Source organism: Marmota marmota, unplaced genomic scaffold (assembly GCF_001458135.2).
Source record: "Marmota marmota marmota unplaced genomic scaffold, marMar, whole genome shotgun sequence".
NCBI lineage: Eukaryota > Metazoa > Chordata > Mammalia > Rodentia > Sciuridae > Marmota > Marmota marmota.
In genome coordinates, this window is record NW_025999869.1 from 25,736,374 (window position 1) to 25,753,042 (window position 16,669).

The 16,669-nt window shown below is 50.4% G+C and overlaps 1 protein-coding gene across 1 annotated transcript in view; it reads right to left on the reverse strand.

The window, feature by feature from the left end:
- Col23a1 (collagen type XXIII alpha 1 chain) overlaps nucleotides 1–16,669 on the reverse strand; it is a 354,581-nt gene that overhangs the window by 23,918 nt on the left and 313,994 nt on the right. Inside the window, exons 7-9 of the mRNA XM_048814945.1 lie at nucleotides 4,273–4,299; nucleotides 3,168–3,194; nucleotides 1,820–1,846 (exon numbers count right to left, since the gene is read on the reverse strand). Coding sequence (XP_048670902.1) covers nucleotides 1,820–1,846; nucleotides 3,168–3,194; nucleotides 4,273–4,299 — 81 coding nt within the window. The remainder of the gene's footprint in view (nucleotides 1–1,819; nucleotides 1,847–3,167; nucleotides 3,195–4,272; nucleotides 4,300–16,669) is intronic.

Here is a 16,669-nt window from a genome sequence, read left to right on the forward strand (position 1 = left end):
CTAAGCTGCGCTGGCGGTGAACATGTGAGGGGACCATCACCTTGGTCTCCCAAACAGCTGCCTTTCATGAGAGAGACCCTAGCCAGCCCAGGACATCATGAGAGAGAATGACAGACCATTGTTTTAAGTCACTAAACTTTTTTTGGGGGGTGGTGGTTGGGAAAGTTGTTTCATAGATGACTGGAATATTGGGACAACAGGGAGGATATCCATGAAGTGGGAAAGGGCTAGAGTGGGGGGACATCTGCTCTTCCATAACTTTGGGAGTCAGAGGATTTCTAGTCTGTGGTGGAGTAGGCATCCTCATTTGGAAGATAAGCTTCTCTATATCCACCAGAAAGAAAAAAAAAAAAAGGGATTTTTCTCAGCAGCTACAAAAAACAGGAGTACCTTTTCTTTGACTTCAGGGATATCTTACCAGCTTTATGCAGCCCTGGACCTGGCCTTGCCTTCCCATCAGAGGCCCGGCACAGGAGAGCTCTGTCCTGGGAACTCAGCCCCTTTCCTGCTCCCAGCTCATGATTATAACCATCCTGTGATGTAGGCTCTACTGTCCTCATTTCAAAAAATAAACCAGGCTCAGAGCCATGAAGTTGCAGAGCAGGGGCTTAGGCCACCAAGCCCAGCCTATGCTGTCTGCCCTGTACCCCTACTCCCTACTTTCTTTCTTTATTATTATTATTATTGTTTTGGTACTGCAGATTGAACTGAGGGGTGCTTAGCCACTGAGGAAAATCCCCGGCCCTTTTTTTTGTATTTTATTCAGACATAGGGTCTCACTGAGTTGCTTAGAGCCTTGCTAAGTTGCCGAGGTTGGCTTTGAACTCATGATCCTCCTGCCTCAGCCTCCCACAGGGATTACAGGTGTACATTACCACACCTGGCCCCTATTTTCTTTTAATTATCCTGTAAGTAGTTCCCTCCTCCAGGCCCAAGTGGCTCATTCTTCCTCCATTCCATTCCTACCTCCACTGCAGATGATTGATGTGGGTGACTAACTTGGGGCTATAGTGTCCACCCCATAAGATTCTTAGAAACAACCAGAAGTACACCATGATCCAGCCTTTCTCTGGGCAGCTGATGTCCATCTCTCAACCTTTCTAGTTAAGGCTCCCTGCTGGGGCCATGCTAGAAATGGTCAGGGCACCTGTCTACGGCTGCTACTTAAGTGAGCCTTTACCGAGACCCACTTTAGGGTCCCCAGCTCAGGTTCAGTTTCTGTTGGAGGGAAACCCAAGTTCAGCACAAGGCACTTCTGAGTTCCTAAGCCCAGGGGACACTGAGGGGCAGAGGTAGTTTGGGAGGAGATGCAGATCTACTAATGGGCTCTTGATACTTTTATGATCATAATAAATCTCCACAGCAACCACTGTGATAGGGGCTATCATCCAGACCCATGGTTGGAGCAACTGAGTCTCAGAGGGAAAGGTGACTTGTACAAGGTCACTTAGGTGGCAGAGCTGAGCTTTGGGGCCAAATCTGCTGGCCTCAGAGCCTTCCCTTTTTTGGAGTACCAGCTGCCTTCAGGAAGGTCAGTCTCTGGTCTGGAACCAGGGCCAGCTCCATCATCTGGTCACTCATGCTGACAAGGAGAGGGAATGGGAAATATACCAGGTATTCACCACCTGGATGGGATATCACAACCTTGGCCAAACCAGGGTGTCTTGGGGGCTTCCATGGTGGGAGGGTGGTGTCACTTGCCTCTGTCTGTGATAAGCTATAGGGAGCTGGGACCCACAGGAAATGCTAGATGTGCTTTATTATAATAACATGAAACAAACCACATGGGGGGGTGAGGGAGGTGATGCTCCATTCTTACCCGGGGGCCAAAGTCTCCTGGTGCACCCTAGAAACAAAAAACAAGGGGATAGATCACCAGAACAGTCACTGTTTGTTCACATTTCCCATTGAGCATGTACTCTGTGCTCTGTGCTTTACATATATGGTCTGCTTAATTCTAACAAAAACAACAGGCAGGCCCCATTTTTATCTCCCTTTCCAGTGAGGAAATTGAGTCACAGAGAGGCCAAGTAATCTGTTAGCAGATTCAGGGTTTGAAACCCAGGTACTCTCTTATCTATGACCAGCTCCCAGATATTTGAGGCCTCAGACGTGGTGGATCAGGCACATCTGCTTCTACTGTGACCTCTTAGAATCCCTGAGCCTTGGAACAGTGAGGTATGGTAAGGATTAATTGTCATATGAAGTCATCAAGCTTTGGGGCAGTGCATCGTGTAGCGACAGATACCAAGTCACTAGTTTCTCTCTGGTCTCAAAGCCCCTGCTTCAATTATTTCTGTCTTGGTTGAATCAGTTAGAACGAGTGAGAAGGCAATCATGATCCCTACTAACTATACTTGTGTCTCCTCATCAACAAAGAACATGCAGACCATGAGTCTGTGAGGCTGGTTTAAATTTATAAATGGGGAAACTGAGGCTCACAGAAACAGGCAACTTGCCTAAACCCACAGAGTTGGTGATGGAACTGGAATACAAAACGGAGGCTCTGAACACCAAATCCTATGCCTTTCCATGGCTTCCTCAGCCCTGATGGTAACCTGGAACCCTGTCTTCCCTTACCTGAGTGGTCCTATTACACCCGGGTCCACCATCCACCAAGCTCTTGCTTCTCCACCTCTGAATTCTGGGAAGGGATGGATGTGGCCCAGCCATTTCTGGACCTTCCCTGGAGGCCTTCAGTTGGCCCTGCCATACCTAAGTCTGCTCTGGTCCCTCTCTCCTCTAATACCACCATCAGGGACACATAAATCCCATCCTCCAGGATGCTGCCTGTGACTTTGACTACCAAATGCTAGGGAAGCTTTTCTCACAGCAGTCTGCAAAGAGCTTTCTGCCACCTGTTTCCCTGAGGGGGTGTCCTCCCCACAGAGAACACCAGTAACGGTCCTTGTTCAACTCCGCCAAGTTCTCTTAGCACTTCTTCATTGTTCGTTTATTTGGGAATATGTCATTCTGGACAGAATTCAGATTCAACACTCCTGGCATATATATTATCAAAGGTAAGTCTTGTAACCATTTTAGGAGGTAGGCATATGTACTTGTCCCATTTTATGGATGGGGAAACTCTATGAAACTGGGCTCTGGAGGCAGGTTTCTGGTTTCCTTCATCAGCCTCCAACATCTGGACAGTCTCCAGCAACACTTACCTTTTCCCCTTTGGGGCCTGGAAGTCCCTGGGGAAGGAAGGTGGAGAGAGAACAGGCATGAGTGAGGAGGGCTAGGTTGGCTGCCCTTCTGGCTGCCCATGGCTTTGAGGGCACAGGGGCCTGTGATTCTGGGCAGAGGGGAGTGGCTGGGTGGAAAATCACATACAAGCCTGTCAGCCCTCAATGACAGCTGCCTTCATCGGCTTTATGGAAACTCATATCTCAGTCCTCAGCATGAGGGAGATGAGGGTTTGGGGATCACCAGTAAGGGCCCATGGACATCCTTGCAGCAGAGAAAGGGGCACATGTGTTAGTCACTTCTCCTAGAAGTCACAGATCCTCACTGCTCAGCACACCCCTGTTCCAGATTCTGGTAAGGAGGCTACTGCCCTGAGGTGTCTATTGAATCTGCAAGGCAGGCAGTAGACAGAGATCTTGTCTCCAGAAGTGACAGCCCCTCAGAGGCTCCATCTACTCATCTCAGCTGGATGAGTCATCCATTCATCCTTCCATTCATCTGTCCGTCCGTCCGTCCATCCATCCATCCATCCATCCACCATCCCTCCCTCCCTCCATCCATCCCTCCCTCCACCCACCTACCCAACCTCCGTCCATCTATCTGTTTGCCCATCTATCTATACCTGCTTATTTATTTGTGTTTATATCTTCCTGTGCGTCTTAATCATCTGCTGAGGACACCCAAGGACCATAAGCTCCTGGCTCAGGTGTTGAGAACTTCTCAGCCTGATACCACTGTGGAAGTCTCAAGAATGAACAAGAGACACTTGGAACCCACTGGGAGGGGCTTGCAGACTCTGAGGGCTGCCTAGATACCAGGGACTGACTGCACCATTGTTCATAACCCCACAACATCCCTGTGAGGGAGGACTGAATATACCCATTTGAGAGATAAGAAACTTTAGACTCGGGGCTAAAGTTTTAGAAGGGGCTCCTCATGGTTGCAGTCAAAAGATGGACACCCAGTGGCTTCTCTTTGGCTGAACCAGGTTTCCAGTGGCCCCTTCCCTCAGATGCCCCATGGTCACTCCCAACTCTGCAGGGGCAGCCTTGTCCCAGGATCACCTAGAATTGCCTTGTCACTTACGGGCTTGCCATCCAGACCCAGGGGTCCCTGGAAAATGAGAGAGTAAAGGTTACACATGGGAACAGCACTTCCTCCGTGTTGTATGACCCAGAAGCATCGTTCAGTGATAAGAAAATGAAGACTGTCCTGAACCCAGAGGTCTGAGTATATCCCGGGTGGACTCGGGGAGGGACGGTGGGCTTCTGTCCATTGTCTGATACCCAGAATCTCCTCCTATGACAGCAGAGTCCATAACACCCCATTGTTTGGGCAGGGTTGCTGGGGATGGCACATGGCCACAATTCCCTTGGCCAATGTGACAGGTGCAGGCATGAGCCTGTGGCCCAAGCTGAGCCTTGAGTGTCATGTTTGGGACTTCAAGGGGAAAGAGGACTCTTTCCTTGCAATGGGGTTGAGCTTAGAGCTCTGGGGAGGTTATCATGTGACTTGAAAACGAGCCAACAGAGCAGAGAGCAGAGTTGAGAGACAGAGAGTAAGGCAGGGCTGAGGGCCCAACGCTGCAGCTACCTCTGCACACCCTGTGTGTGAGCTAGGACTGTGTCCCCCCTTGAGCCAGCCTGAAGTGAGCTTCTGTCACTTGTAACTGATGAAACCCAAAGGAGCATCCTGCGTGGCTGCAGCTGAGAGAAAGCCACAGGGCAAGTCCTGAGAGATGGGATCTCAGCCACCTCTAAGGTCTCTGGTGTCTGCAGAGGGCCAGCAGCCATGGCACGGGAGCCTTACAGAAGCCTCACCCAGTTTCCCCTCCTGGCAGGGCTGCCAAGGAATCCAACAGGTGGGAATCCTGCAGACCAGCACTGTTTGGTCTCTGCCATGCCCTCTGCTCCTTCCCTCCACTGTTCCTTCATTCCTATATACTTCACTTTTGACCCCAGCAGCGTTTTCTGCAACGCCACATTCTGAGTCTCACACATACTGCCCACTCTCCCAAATTTGTACCTTTCCTCTCAATTCCTTCCTCTTCTGTGAAGCCTCCAGGTTTCTCTACTTCCCAGAGTCAGGCCATCTGTCCCTGTTCCCAGAACATATATTCTAAGGGTTGCACACGGCATGACATATGGCTAATGTGTGTCTACACAAGTCCTCTCCAGTAGAGCCAGGAAGAGGGTGTGATCCCCTGTGTCTCCAGCGCTCACATGAGGCCTGGCATGGAGCATGTGCTCGGGAAGTGTGTGCTGAGTCAAACTAAGAAAACAGAGAAAAAAAAAATATGTGCAGATACATATCCAGGTTTAGTAGCCCGTATCTGAAATGCCTAGGACCAGAGTATTTTGGAGTTCAGATTTTTTTTTTTCCAGATTTTGAGATATAGGAAACCCAACACTTTTTGTGCACCAACATGATATCACAAGTGGAAAATTCCACACTATGAAACTTTGTTTCATTTATTAAATTATTAAGAATATTTCATAAATTACCTTCAGGCTAGGTATGTAAGGTACATATGACACAGATGAATTTCGTATTGGGTCCTATTTCCCAAGATAGCACATTAGGTTCATATAAATACAGGTTGGGTATCCCTCATCTGAAATGTTTGAATCTGAAGTGATTTGGATTTTAATCTTTTTTAAATTTTGGAGTATTTGAAAAAATATTCCAAACTAGAATAAACTGCTGGCTTCTCTGGCTTGAACTCCAAACTGCTCTCAGAGGAATCAGCAGATCAGCCAATTTCCCAGGTGATGCAAGAGTCTCTACCCTGGGGAGGGCTTGTTGCCAGGGCCTTGTGTCTGCCAGGAAACCAGGGCAATTCTGAAAACTGGGGACTGAGTGCTTCCAGCCATCAGCTTCATGGTCAGCTGAGGGTTTGGACATCAGAATGATGGCCTGGGGACAGCTGGGATCCCAGGAGAGGGGACTGGGGCCATTCCAGTCTTGGGGGTCCAGGTCCTGAGGGACCTTGGTCAGGGCCTTGATCCCAGCCACAGGCACAGTTCTGGTCACCACTGGAAGCTGCCCTAGCTGGCCATGCTCCTTTTTCCAGGTCCTGGCTCTTGTGACCCGTGGATCCACAGGCCCGAGACTCCTGCCTTGCGTAGAACACTAAATTGGGCCTTTCCCCCCCTCAACCCGCTACTCTCAGGCCCTGCTAGGCCTCTTCAGGGCTGTGTCCTGCTGGATGTCTCTGCTGTGGACACCTCACTCAGGCCTGACTCTCTAGGCTGCCACAACATACACTGGGTCCAGTACCAGCCAGGGTCTCTCCTGAGAGTTCTCTGTGGCCCCCACACTTAGCCTTAATCACTGTGGCAACCCTATGGGGTAGGTCTTAATACTGCCCTATTACTGAGGAGGAAATCTGAGGCCCATTGAGGGGAAGACCTCACCCAGGGCCAGGACCAAAGCCCCCGTTCCTGGCCACCCTTTCCCCTCTTGTTTGGCTTTGCAAGTCTCTATTGTTCCCATTGCATCCTAGACAGTGCTTGCCCACTGGCCTCCAGTCACCTCTTCTAGTGTGGTTGCCACCACAGACCATGCCCAGGCTCTGCGAGCATGGCGTGTCATGCCAAACTGTTGAAAACTATGCCTGACTCCTGCACATCGCGTGGACTAAAAGTGCCACAATGCAAACCAAGAGTAAAAAACGGTGAAGGCACAGGTTGGAACTAAATAAAGCTCTTTCTTCTTGTTATTCAGACAGGAAGGACACAGTAAGCCCTATAGCTAAATCACCTAGGCATTGTCCCCAGGTCCCTTCCCTGAACAAATACCTATAGTCCATATATGGCCCTGGAGAACTTTCTAGAATGCAAATATGATCGCAGTGGTCTCCTGTTTGAGGTCCTCTATGGAATCTCACTCATGAAGGAAAACATCCAGATCTCCTAGTCTGGTGCCCAAATGACCCCTCCCCATCCCAGGCCTGGGCACTCCCTATGTTCTACATATCTTTCCATGGTACCTGTGTCCCATTTTGGCTTCTTCCAGGGCTGGGACTACCTTGGCATCATTGCTGGGTTCTGGGACCCAGTTCCAGGGTATCTGCTAGGATGTCATGAAGCTCACAGAGCCAGGGTGTTTCACTTTTCTAGAAGTGTCTGCAGAAGGGAGCCCAGGATGTTCTTTGTTCTTGACCCTAGAGGGGGCATCTCAGTGCTGCCAGCTGTTGCTGGAACTGTTTGGTGGCCAGATTTCAGCTTAGAGTGACCACAGGGCTCAACGCTGCCCTCTGCCAACTCTGAGACTGTCCTTGGTGGGTCATTGATGGTACAGCCTTGGTCCCCATGGCTTCTTTCATGAGTGTGAGAAGCCTCTCAAGTGTCAGAAAGCCAGCTTTCCCATTGAGGGCCCTGCCTACATTTGAGACGACAGAATGCTTGACTTCCAGAACTTGGAGTTTAGAAAGATTTGAATAGGAATCCAGGGTGGTGATGCACAACTGTAACGCAAGGTACTCCGGAGGCTGAGGCAGGAGGATCATAAGTTCAAGGTTAGCTGGGGCAAGAGAGCAAGACCCTCTCTCAAAATAAAAAAATAAAAAGGGCTGGGAATGTGGTTCAGTGGTGGAGCACTTGCCTAAATGGGTAGGTCCCTGAGTTTGATCCCCAGCACTGTAAACTAGCTAACACTAACTAACTAACTAACTAACTAACAGATAGCTTCCCAATAAAGACAGAGGTGTGGTATAAACAGAGCTACTGGAAATGCCTATTGTGGAGTTAGAGGAAAGTCAATTCCAGTTCCACTGGATCCCAAGCCAGGAGCTGATGGTTCGTGTATTTCCGCAACAAACACACGAACTTCACTCATAAATACTGACAGAAAAGAAAGTGCCAGAACCTGGTCTTTGGGATGGAGCAGACCAACAGCTCTGGCCTTGGTCTGTGGAGGTGGCCATGGATTCATCTGTGATGACATCTGAGTAAGAAGACTGTCCCCAGGCCTCTAAATGAATTTTCTCCCTGAGCCTTGGAGTGGCTTGCTCTATGGCCCCCATTTCAAGGTCTGGCAGAGTCAAGGCAAAGAAACTGTCATATGAGTGTCTGTGAACGATCTGTAAACTAGATGTTTCTATGGGCTGGAAAAAGGGTTGAACCTGGCTTTAGTGCTCTTGAGAGAGGGACACACACCTCAAGGAACCAAAATTGAATAGGGGGTGGGGGTGTCAAGTTGGACCAAGGAGCAGGGCAGGGTTCAGACTGAGAGTCCAAACCAATAACCAGCCAGTTCTGAGCAGAACAGGGGCTGTTCAGGAAGGGTAGACTCCCCAGACTGGGCAGATACCTGCCTCCCTGGTGGGAGAGGGGCTATCTCTCTTATCAAGGTAGCCCTTCCCTGCCTCAGTGAGTATGATGCTGACCTGTTGATTTGCTACTCTCCTCACATCTCCAACAATAGCAAGAAAAGTAGCTGGGGTGGGGGCAGGAGTACCAGCAACTCACATAGTGCAGGCAGGGGCTTGGGCCTTGCTGGACCTCAGTTCAAATCCCTTCTCTGAGCCTCAGCTTCTTCTTACAGCTGCCACACCACCGTGGCTGTAGGCTCTCCATCTCTGCCTGCCTCCTCCCTGCCTGATCAAAGCCGTAGAATCCACCAGAGGTTTTCAACGCCCCCTGCCCACTGTGAAACCCCACAGCTGCTTACCAGCCTCGGGTCTGCTTTAACTCACTCTTTCCCTGAGGAGAGCAGCCGGCCTCCTGGATGCTTCTGGATGTGCAAGAAGCAACAAAACTCTGGGCTGCACATGAAGGAGAAGAGACAAAGCCTCCAGCACTGGCTCAGCCCCTTGTCTCACTGAGGGACCCACGTGTGCCAGAGCCTCAGTTATCTCATTTGTAAAATTGGAGGCCAGGACAAGTTCAAGTTGAGACCCAGGTCATTATCCCCTGTTTCCTCATCTACCAGACAAGACAGGCAGCCCCGTGGGCAAGCAGACATGGAACTGGGGTCTGCATTGGTCTGGCTGGGCCAGTGCTGGAACTGACCTTTGTGTGGCCAGCAGGGGGATGCCAGGCTGCTCTACCTGTTGACACCTGTTATCTTGGGGGTTTGTTCCCACTGTCCTTCACCCTATTGAGGCTTTTGTAAGCAGGGTTCCACAGAGCTGTCTTTTGATATGAACAAGTATGACCTCAGAGGAGAGATTTCTTTCTATTGATGGATTAATCGCAGAACTGGGGATGGAACCAGGGCTTGGTGTTCTACATGCTCTACATGCCCAGCCCTTTTTACTGTATTTTGAGATAGAGTCTTACTAATTGTGCAGTCTGATCTTGAGCTTGAACTTGAACTTGGGATCCTCCTACCTCAGCCTCCCGTGCTCTACCACTGAGCTGTGCGCTCATCTCCCGAGTAGCTGGGATTATAGGCGAGTACCACTATGCCTGGCTTGAGGTAAAACAAGTTTGGGACATGGTGTCTGTGTCTCCATCCTTGGGACTTTGCAATACCTATCATCAGCCAGTGAAAGCTATGCTGATCTGTTCACTCCCTGCCGGGGAAAGGCCCAGGCAGGCCCTGTTATTCCCCACTAGTTCCGTCAAGGCAGAGATGAAGGCAGTAAAGACCACATTCCAGGCTAAGACTCAGTCCCTCTGGTTGTGGCTCAGTCTTCCCTGATACCAGTTGGAACACCTCTAGAACTGAACTGAATCAACAAACTGGCTGTGTTTAGTTGCAAACAGGAGTAAATGCTCCAACATGCCAGAGTTGGGTGACTGTCTAATTCTCTGGTTGTAATTAATGCTGACAGCTCCCGTCAGGGGAATGGAGACCTCAAAATGCACAGGGAAGGGGCCCCTGGATGAGGGGCTTACCAGGATTATCAGTCCAGGGCCTAGTAATTATGCCACAGATGTTGACAATTCATCAAATTACAAGGCCGGTGGAGCCCGAGGTCCTAGCCTGAAAAGGGTGCATTCCTGTGTGAACGCTCCCTGAGCCTCCTCCTAGGCTTCCTTAGGGCTGGCCAGCAGTTGAGGTGTGGGTGGGCAGCCTCCTCCAGGCAGGTCAGCGCCATATGGTTCTGATTTCTTAGGCCAGGCTGCTTGCAAACATGTGAGCTGCAGCAAGGCTGTCCAGGGCTTAGCAATTTCCCAATCTTGAATTCCCTGACACAGGGCAAGGAAAGAAAGGGTCTTCTATGCTTAGGGCCAGCCCAGCTGCTGCTCATGGTGTAGTATTCTCCCTAGAGATCCTGGGATCTGGGGTGCTTTGTAGAGTGGGCTTGTAGTCACCTATTAGACCCCAGCTCATTGCAAGCTTTAGATATTTTTGGTACCTGGGATAGACCCAGAGGCACTTACCACTGAACCACATTCCCATCTCTTTTTAAATATGTATTTTGTTTTAGAGCCAGGGTCTCACTGAGTTGCTTAAGACCTCAATAAATTGCTGAGGCTGGCTTTGAACTTGAGATTCTCCTGCCTCAGGCTCCCAAGCTGCTGGGATTTACAGATGTATGCCACCATGCCTGGCAAGCTGTAGGAGTTTTGCTGAATGGGGGCCTAGGAGCCTGCACCAAGGTGGGGACCTGCCTTACTTGTTTTATGGCCTTGCCTATGCTGGGTCCTTGTCCACTCCTCAGCTGGAGGGTGAAGGATTGGGCTTGGGCATTGTCTTTCCTGGAGCCAGGTTTGGTCCATGCAGTTAAAAACAAAGCAAAATAAAAATGCCTCAAACAAACATCTTCCCCAAACCCCCAAGCCTCCAAACATCTGAATCAGTTGCAACATTTAAACAAGGTGACATTTCACATCAACATCCAGAGTTTGGAATATATTTGAAAAAAGGGGAGATCTCACAGCTCCTGGCCCACACTCCTGCCTGGCAATACCTTCTGTGTCAACTGCTTTCTTAGCTGGATACTACCCAGGGCCACAGGCTCTACTTCTCCCTACCACCTCACACCTGGCTGGTTGCCCTGGGGAGGTGATCTGCCAGCTATGTAGGGACTTCTGAGGTTGTCACCTTTGGCCTAGAAAATCTCCCAGGTTCCTTTTGCCCATGTGATGCTATGAGGCCATGGAACCAGCTGGCTTCTATTTTGGGGCTGGGCATGCTCAGTGAACAGCCTGTGTGTGCTGGAAGCAATTACACCTATGTCCACGTTACACATCACGGCTGGGAGAGGTGGTGTTTACAGTGCTAAGCCTTTGAACCGATCCCAAATACCTGCTTAAATTACACATTCATTGGTGGGGAGAAACATGATTACCCTGTCAGGTATCAGGAAAAATTGCTTCTAGTTGGGGTGGAGGGGAATGGAGGGCCTTGACTTCTACCAGGAGGATGGAGGATGGCATTGGGAGTCAGCTATGTCTGCCTGGACTGCTTCTGGCCTTGGGTCAGTGGCTCAGGCCCATGGTGCTGGTCTGGTATAAGGCACTGTAAATAGCAGACAGGCCAGGGCCCCCACTGCCAGCATATTTGGGCGCTGGTCTTGGATGGGGTGGGGCTCTAGCAGCATGGGGCATACCAGAAGGGGGATGGTCAAAGCATGGCTCGAACTTCATGATGGACACCTTGGGACAGGGCTATGGAGACAGCTCAGAGCAGTCTGAAGTTAAGGGTCCTTTAGCTCACCCTGTACACAGCAGGGATCCCTGTGGCTGCTGGACCACACCCAGGCCAAGCTCTTGCTCTGTCCTTGGTCTGATGGAGTCACCTGCTTCCTTTCTCCCCAGTCTGCTTGCACTTGATTCCCAGATTCCTTTTTTTGGCAGTGCTGGGGATTGAACCCAGGGCCTGATGCATACTGAGCAAGTGCTCTACCACTGAGCTGTGTGCCCATCTCCAGTCTCTTTGACAGCCATCTATTGGGCCGCAGGGTGGATCTTCCGTTGTTTCTACAGACAACAGAAGCTGGGCAATTGTTACCCATGGGCAAATAATTGGTTAAAATCCTTATGAATCCAAAAAATTTTTGTAAACTTTGAATTTACAGATTTTCTTGAAACACTGTGTGGGATTGTCCTGCATAGGGTGAAGCACAGCATCTCATTTAAGTGGGACAGATGCCCCCAGTTCACCCAAGCCCCACTGTTTATGCTCTCCCACATCCAGCCAACCTCACCAGTTTTCCTACCTGTTGGGACCCTATAAAGCAACAGTGAGCTCGTGAACCTATAACTCGAGCTCTGAGCCATCTCTCCAGTCCTTCCGCCCTTCTCCCAGGACTCGGTTTCCCTCCCACAGCAGCCTCCACTAGTGTCCCTGCCTCCTGCCCTGCATACCAGTTCTTTTGCACAGGAAAGGGTTAAAGGATGTCATGATAACTGTTCCCACCCTGTAGGCCTCAGACTGAGATGCCCAACCTCTCTGGAGTCCGTGTTCTTCTCTGAAAAGAGGCTCCAAGTTACAGATGGAATGGCTCCTCTGAATCTTGGCACCCTGGGTGCCCGAAGAAGCTGGGCTGAAGGAGCAACTTGTTTGTTTGGCCAGTTCGAGGGGAGTGGATCTGGGAGATAAAGTAGACATAGAGTGACAACACTCTTGCCTTCTTCTCTGGACATTACCAACCCTGGTAATTCAGTCAGATGCCATTATCATCCCTATTTTATAGACAAGAAGGCTGAGAACCAGGCATGGACAGGTTGGTCTGGGACCCCCGACCAAATGCCCCATCTTCCCATCTCTCCTCTGGCTTCAGTAGCACCTGGCACATCCTGACCCTCTGCCAGTAGGGCCAAGTCGCACCCCTTGGTCTGCCATCCAAGGAAAATTGCATCCTAAGCACTTACTTCCAGTGGTGAAGGTCAGGGGTACTGCCATAAGGGAAGGAGGTTGGAAAGCCAAGAAGATGCTGGTAAGAGAGGAGCTGCAGGAGGACCCTCCACCCAGAGGACCCCACTCCCCTCTGTACCCCACCACAGTTACCGACTCATTGCTCTGTCTTCCTTCCCACGGTAACTAACCATGGTGACTCTATCTCTGAGGCTCCAGTGCCCATCGAAGGCCTGGCTGAGGGACCTCCATGAATACTGAAGTGTCCTTTCCCCAGTCCTCTAATCTGGGCTTGTGCCATCCTGTCCATTGAGTTTGGGTGTAGGCCAAAAAGAGGCACCATTGGTGAAATGACCCACCCTTGGTATGGAGATGACCTGTCAGGGTCACCTTCTCCTCAGACTCTCTTCCAGACAGGGGTGTGTGTAGTCCTGAGTTGCACACCTCCAGTAATGGGGAGCTCACTGCTTCCTGGGAATTCTGATGGGTGTGTAAAGTTTTTGTTGAAGCCCAGCACTTCCCAGGTTAGACCTTCCACCTTGCAACCCTGACTCAGTTATGGCCAGAATGTCCACAGGACGGGGAAGATGAGGCTCCAACTCCGGGGGAGGAGTTTTAAGCTGTCAATTCCTCTCTCTCCACCTCTTTGGAATAAAGCCCCAGGTGGACAGGGAGCAGATGACTCCTCTGCAAGGCTGGATGCTCCAGTCATTTGTCCCCCTCATCAGCCTGGTCCAACTGGGGTACAACCCTCTATCTGGAGGTCCCCCCTGCAGTTCTCCATTTATCAGAACCTACTCGGCCTTTTGACCTCATCTCCCACCTTTCTTTTTTGGGGGCAGCGCCTGTCACTCCACCAGAACAGACCTCGGGTTATAGGTGCTTGCAGCAATCTGTACCTTTGGGTCCTGGCCACAGTCCATGTGAGGCTGGAATTCGTGTGAGTTTTGATACTAAACCATAGGCGCTAAGGGGGTAAGGACCCCTGGATGTGTTTCTCATCACTATGTCTCAAATGCCAAAGTGCCTCGAACACAGTGGGAAGGGGATAAATATTTGTTGAATGAACCAACTGTCAAGGGAACAATTCTATGAATGAAAGTCCCACATCCCAGCAGCACAGGTGCCTGCCTGTGAGCACTAGAGGGCGCTCTTGACTTGATGAAGGCTGGCTGAGGGTTGACTCCTGCCCTGCGGTCAGTCTGGGAGGTCAGCCCGGATACTGAGAATGCTGGCCTAAGTGGGCTCCTTTAGCCACCAGGGTTACCTTACTTGCATCTGTGACCATCATGGAAGTAGGAGTGATCATGCACTGAACCCAGTCTGTGCGCCCAGCTCTGTGGCTCTCATGGCATCCATCTGGCTCTCCTAATGTCTGATGAAGCGGAGGCTCAGAGGATGCACCTGAGATCACATGGTCTGTGAGAACCCAAAGCTCATTTTCTCTCCACTGCATGGGCTGGGCATGGGGCCGGTGCCTGATTTCAGAAGTTGGGTGAAGCGGCTTCATACCCCCATAACTGCTTTCTTTTAAGTCTGTTTCCTTGGGCTCTGGGATCTTGTGCAGGTCTGTGAGCTTGTTTTTCCAAAGGGCAATCGACTCAGGGTGCTGTGGGGGTGCTTTGCTGCCTGGGTAAGTGGGAAAAGGTGCCTGCCAGCCACCAACCTGGAAGGTACCATTCTGCAAAGATGTCATCACAGATCAACCAGCAAAGCGCAGGACCTATCTTCACCTCTGCCTGGCCTCCCACAGTGCTGCCCCTGCTCAGTGATCTCCCAGAGCTGGATGGGTACAGGAGGACCCCAGGCTGCTGCCAAGGAGATGCAAAACACTTGAGAGGGCAAATGAGGTCCCTGGAACCTAAGGACAGGCCTCTCTGATTGGGCATAGCCACTCCTGTCTCTTAGCTGCCACTTATGTGATATTCATGGGGAAACTGGGGACACAGTGCTAGGCCAAGACAAGTGGCTAGACTTAAGGTGTTCCTGCCCTGTGCTGAACCCTGGGGAGAAAGGATGACATGGTGGCCCTTTCCTGCCAGCCCAGCTTTGTCTCCTTGGGTTCCAATCTGGGGGCCATTTTCGGGGACTCAGGAGGTCTGCTTTCATCCTGTTCTTGCTCTGCCCAGAATCTGGGGGGCTGGCGAGTGGCCCTGCAGGGGTCAGATAAAAATGAACTGGAAGATGTTGAAATCTAAAAAAAACAGACGAATTTGGGGTATTACAGATGAATCATTTAACTAATTACATTTTTACAATCAAAGCTGTTTTTGAACTACGAGAGTGCAAGAAAGCATATGGGTGTGTGGGGCTCTGTGGTCCTTTTTTGTTCACTTGATTAATTCCAAACAGTCCAACTGAGTTATTCATTTCAAAATTGGTCCCAGGCCGGGGCCCTGTCTCACAGACCGCATTTCAGCCCCGAGCTCACGCTGTCCCCTGGGCTTTGCCTGTCGGTACTGCCATGACTGATGCTGGAGACGACATGCAGCCCCAGATCCCTTGGCTCTGGTGAGTTTATCCAGATGGATCCTGTGGACAGTGTCAGCCTGGGAGATGCTGGCATGAGGATTCTGAGGCTGCCCACCAACTCTGTTTTTCAGTTCTTGAACCTCATCAAGTGAATTACTGCAACCCCCTCCCCCTGGGACCCCCTTCTCCTATGACTGTCCTGTAGCTGGGGAGGACCTTTCAATGTACAGGTTGAGCATCCTATATCTGAAATGCTCAGGACCAGAGGGTTCCAGGTTTTGGGTCTGTTCCTCAGGTTTTAGAACATCTCCATATATACAATGAGGTATTCTGGGGATGGGACCACGTCTACACACAAAATTCATTTACATTTCATATATAGTTTATGCAGAGACTGATGGCAATTTTTTTTTTTTTTTTTTGGTACCAGGGATTGAACCCAGGGATACTTAACCACATCCCCAGCCCTTTTTATTTTTTATTTTGAGACAGGGTCTCACTGAGTTGCTTTGGGCCTTGCTAAATTGCTGAGGCTGGCTTTGAACTTGAGATCCTCTTGCTTCAGCCTCCAGAGCTGCTGCTGGCTTTACAGGCATGCACCACTGTGCCCAGCCTGATAGTAATTTTTTTGGGGGGGATACTGAGGATTGAACTCAGGGGCACTCACTACTGAGCCACATCACCAGCCCTATTTTGTATTTTATTTAGAGACAGGGTCTCACTGAGTTGCTTAATGACTCGCTTTTTGCTGAGGCTGGCTTTGAACTTATGATCCTCCTATCTCAGCCTCCTGAGCCGCTGGGATTACAGGCGAGCACCACTGAGCCTGGTTTGATGGCAATTTTATACAATATTTTCAGTGCATCTGCCTTTTGACTGCGACCCATCCTGTGAGGTCAGGTGGCATCATGTGGGTGCTCAGATGTTTTCAGCTTTTGAAGTATTTCAGATGTTTGGATCAGGGATGCTCGACCTGCACAACTCTGTCCATGTCATTTAGGGGCTTCCATGGCTTCTGGACTCTGCTGGGTGGGCATGGGGAGCATGTCATTTGGGTGACTCAGCATCACCCTCTCTCCTTTTGCTGTCCCTGGGGAGTGTGGGAACACATTGTGCCTATGTACTCTGTTCTTAGTGCCAGTGCTGGTACAGCATGGAATGCCTCCCACCTCGTCTTCCCACCAAACTCCTACTCATCCCTCAAGACACACCTCAAATGTCCCTCTTCTGTGAGGTGTTCTCTAGTGCCAGGCAGAAT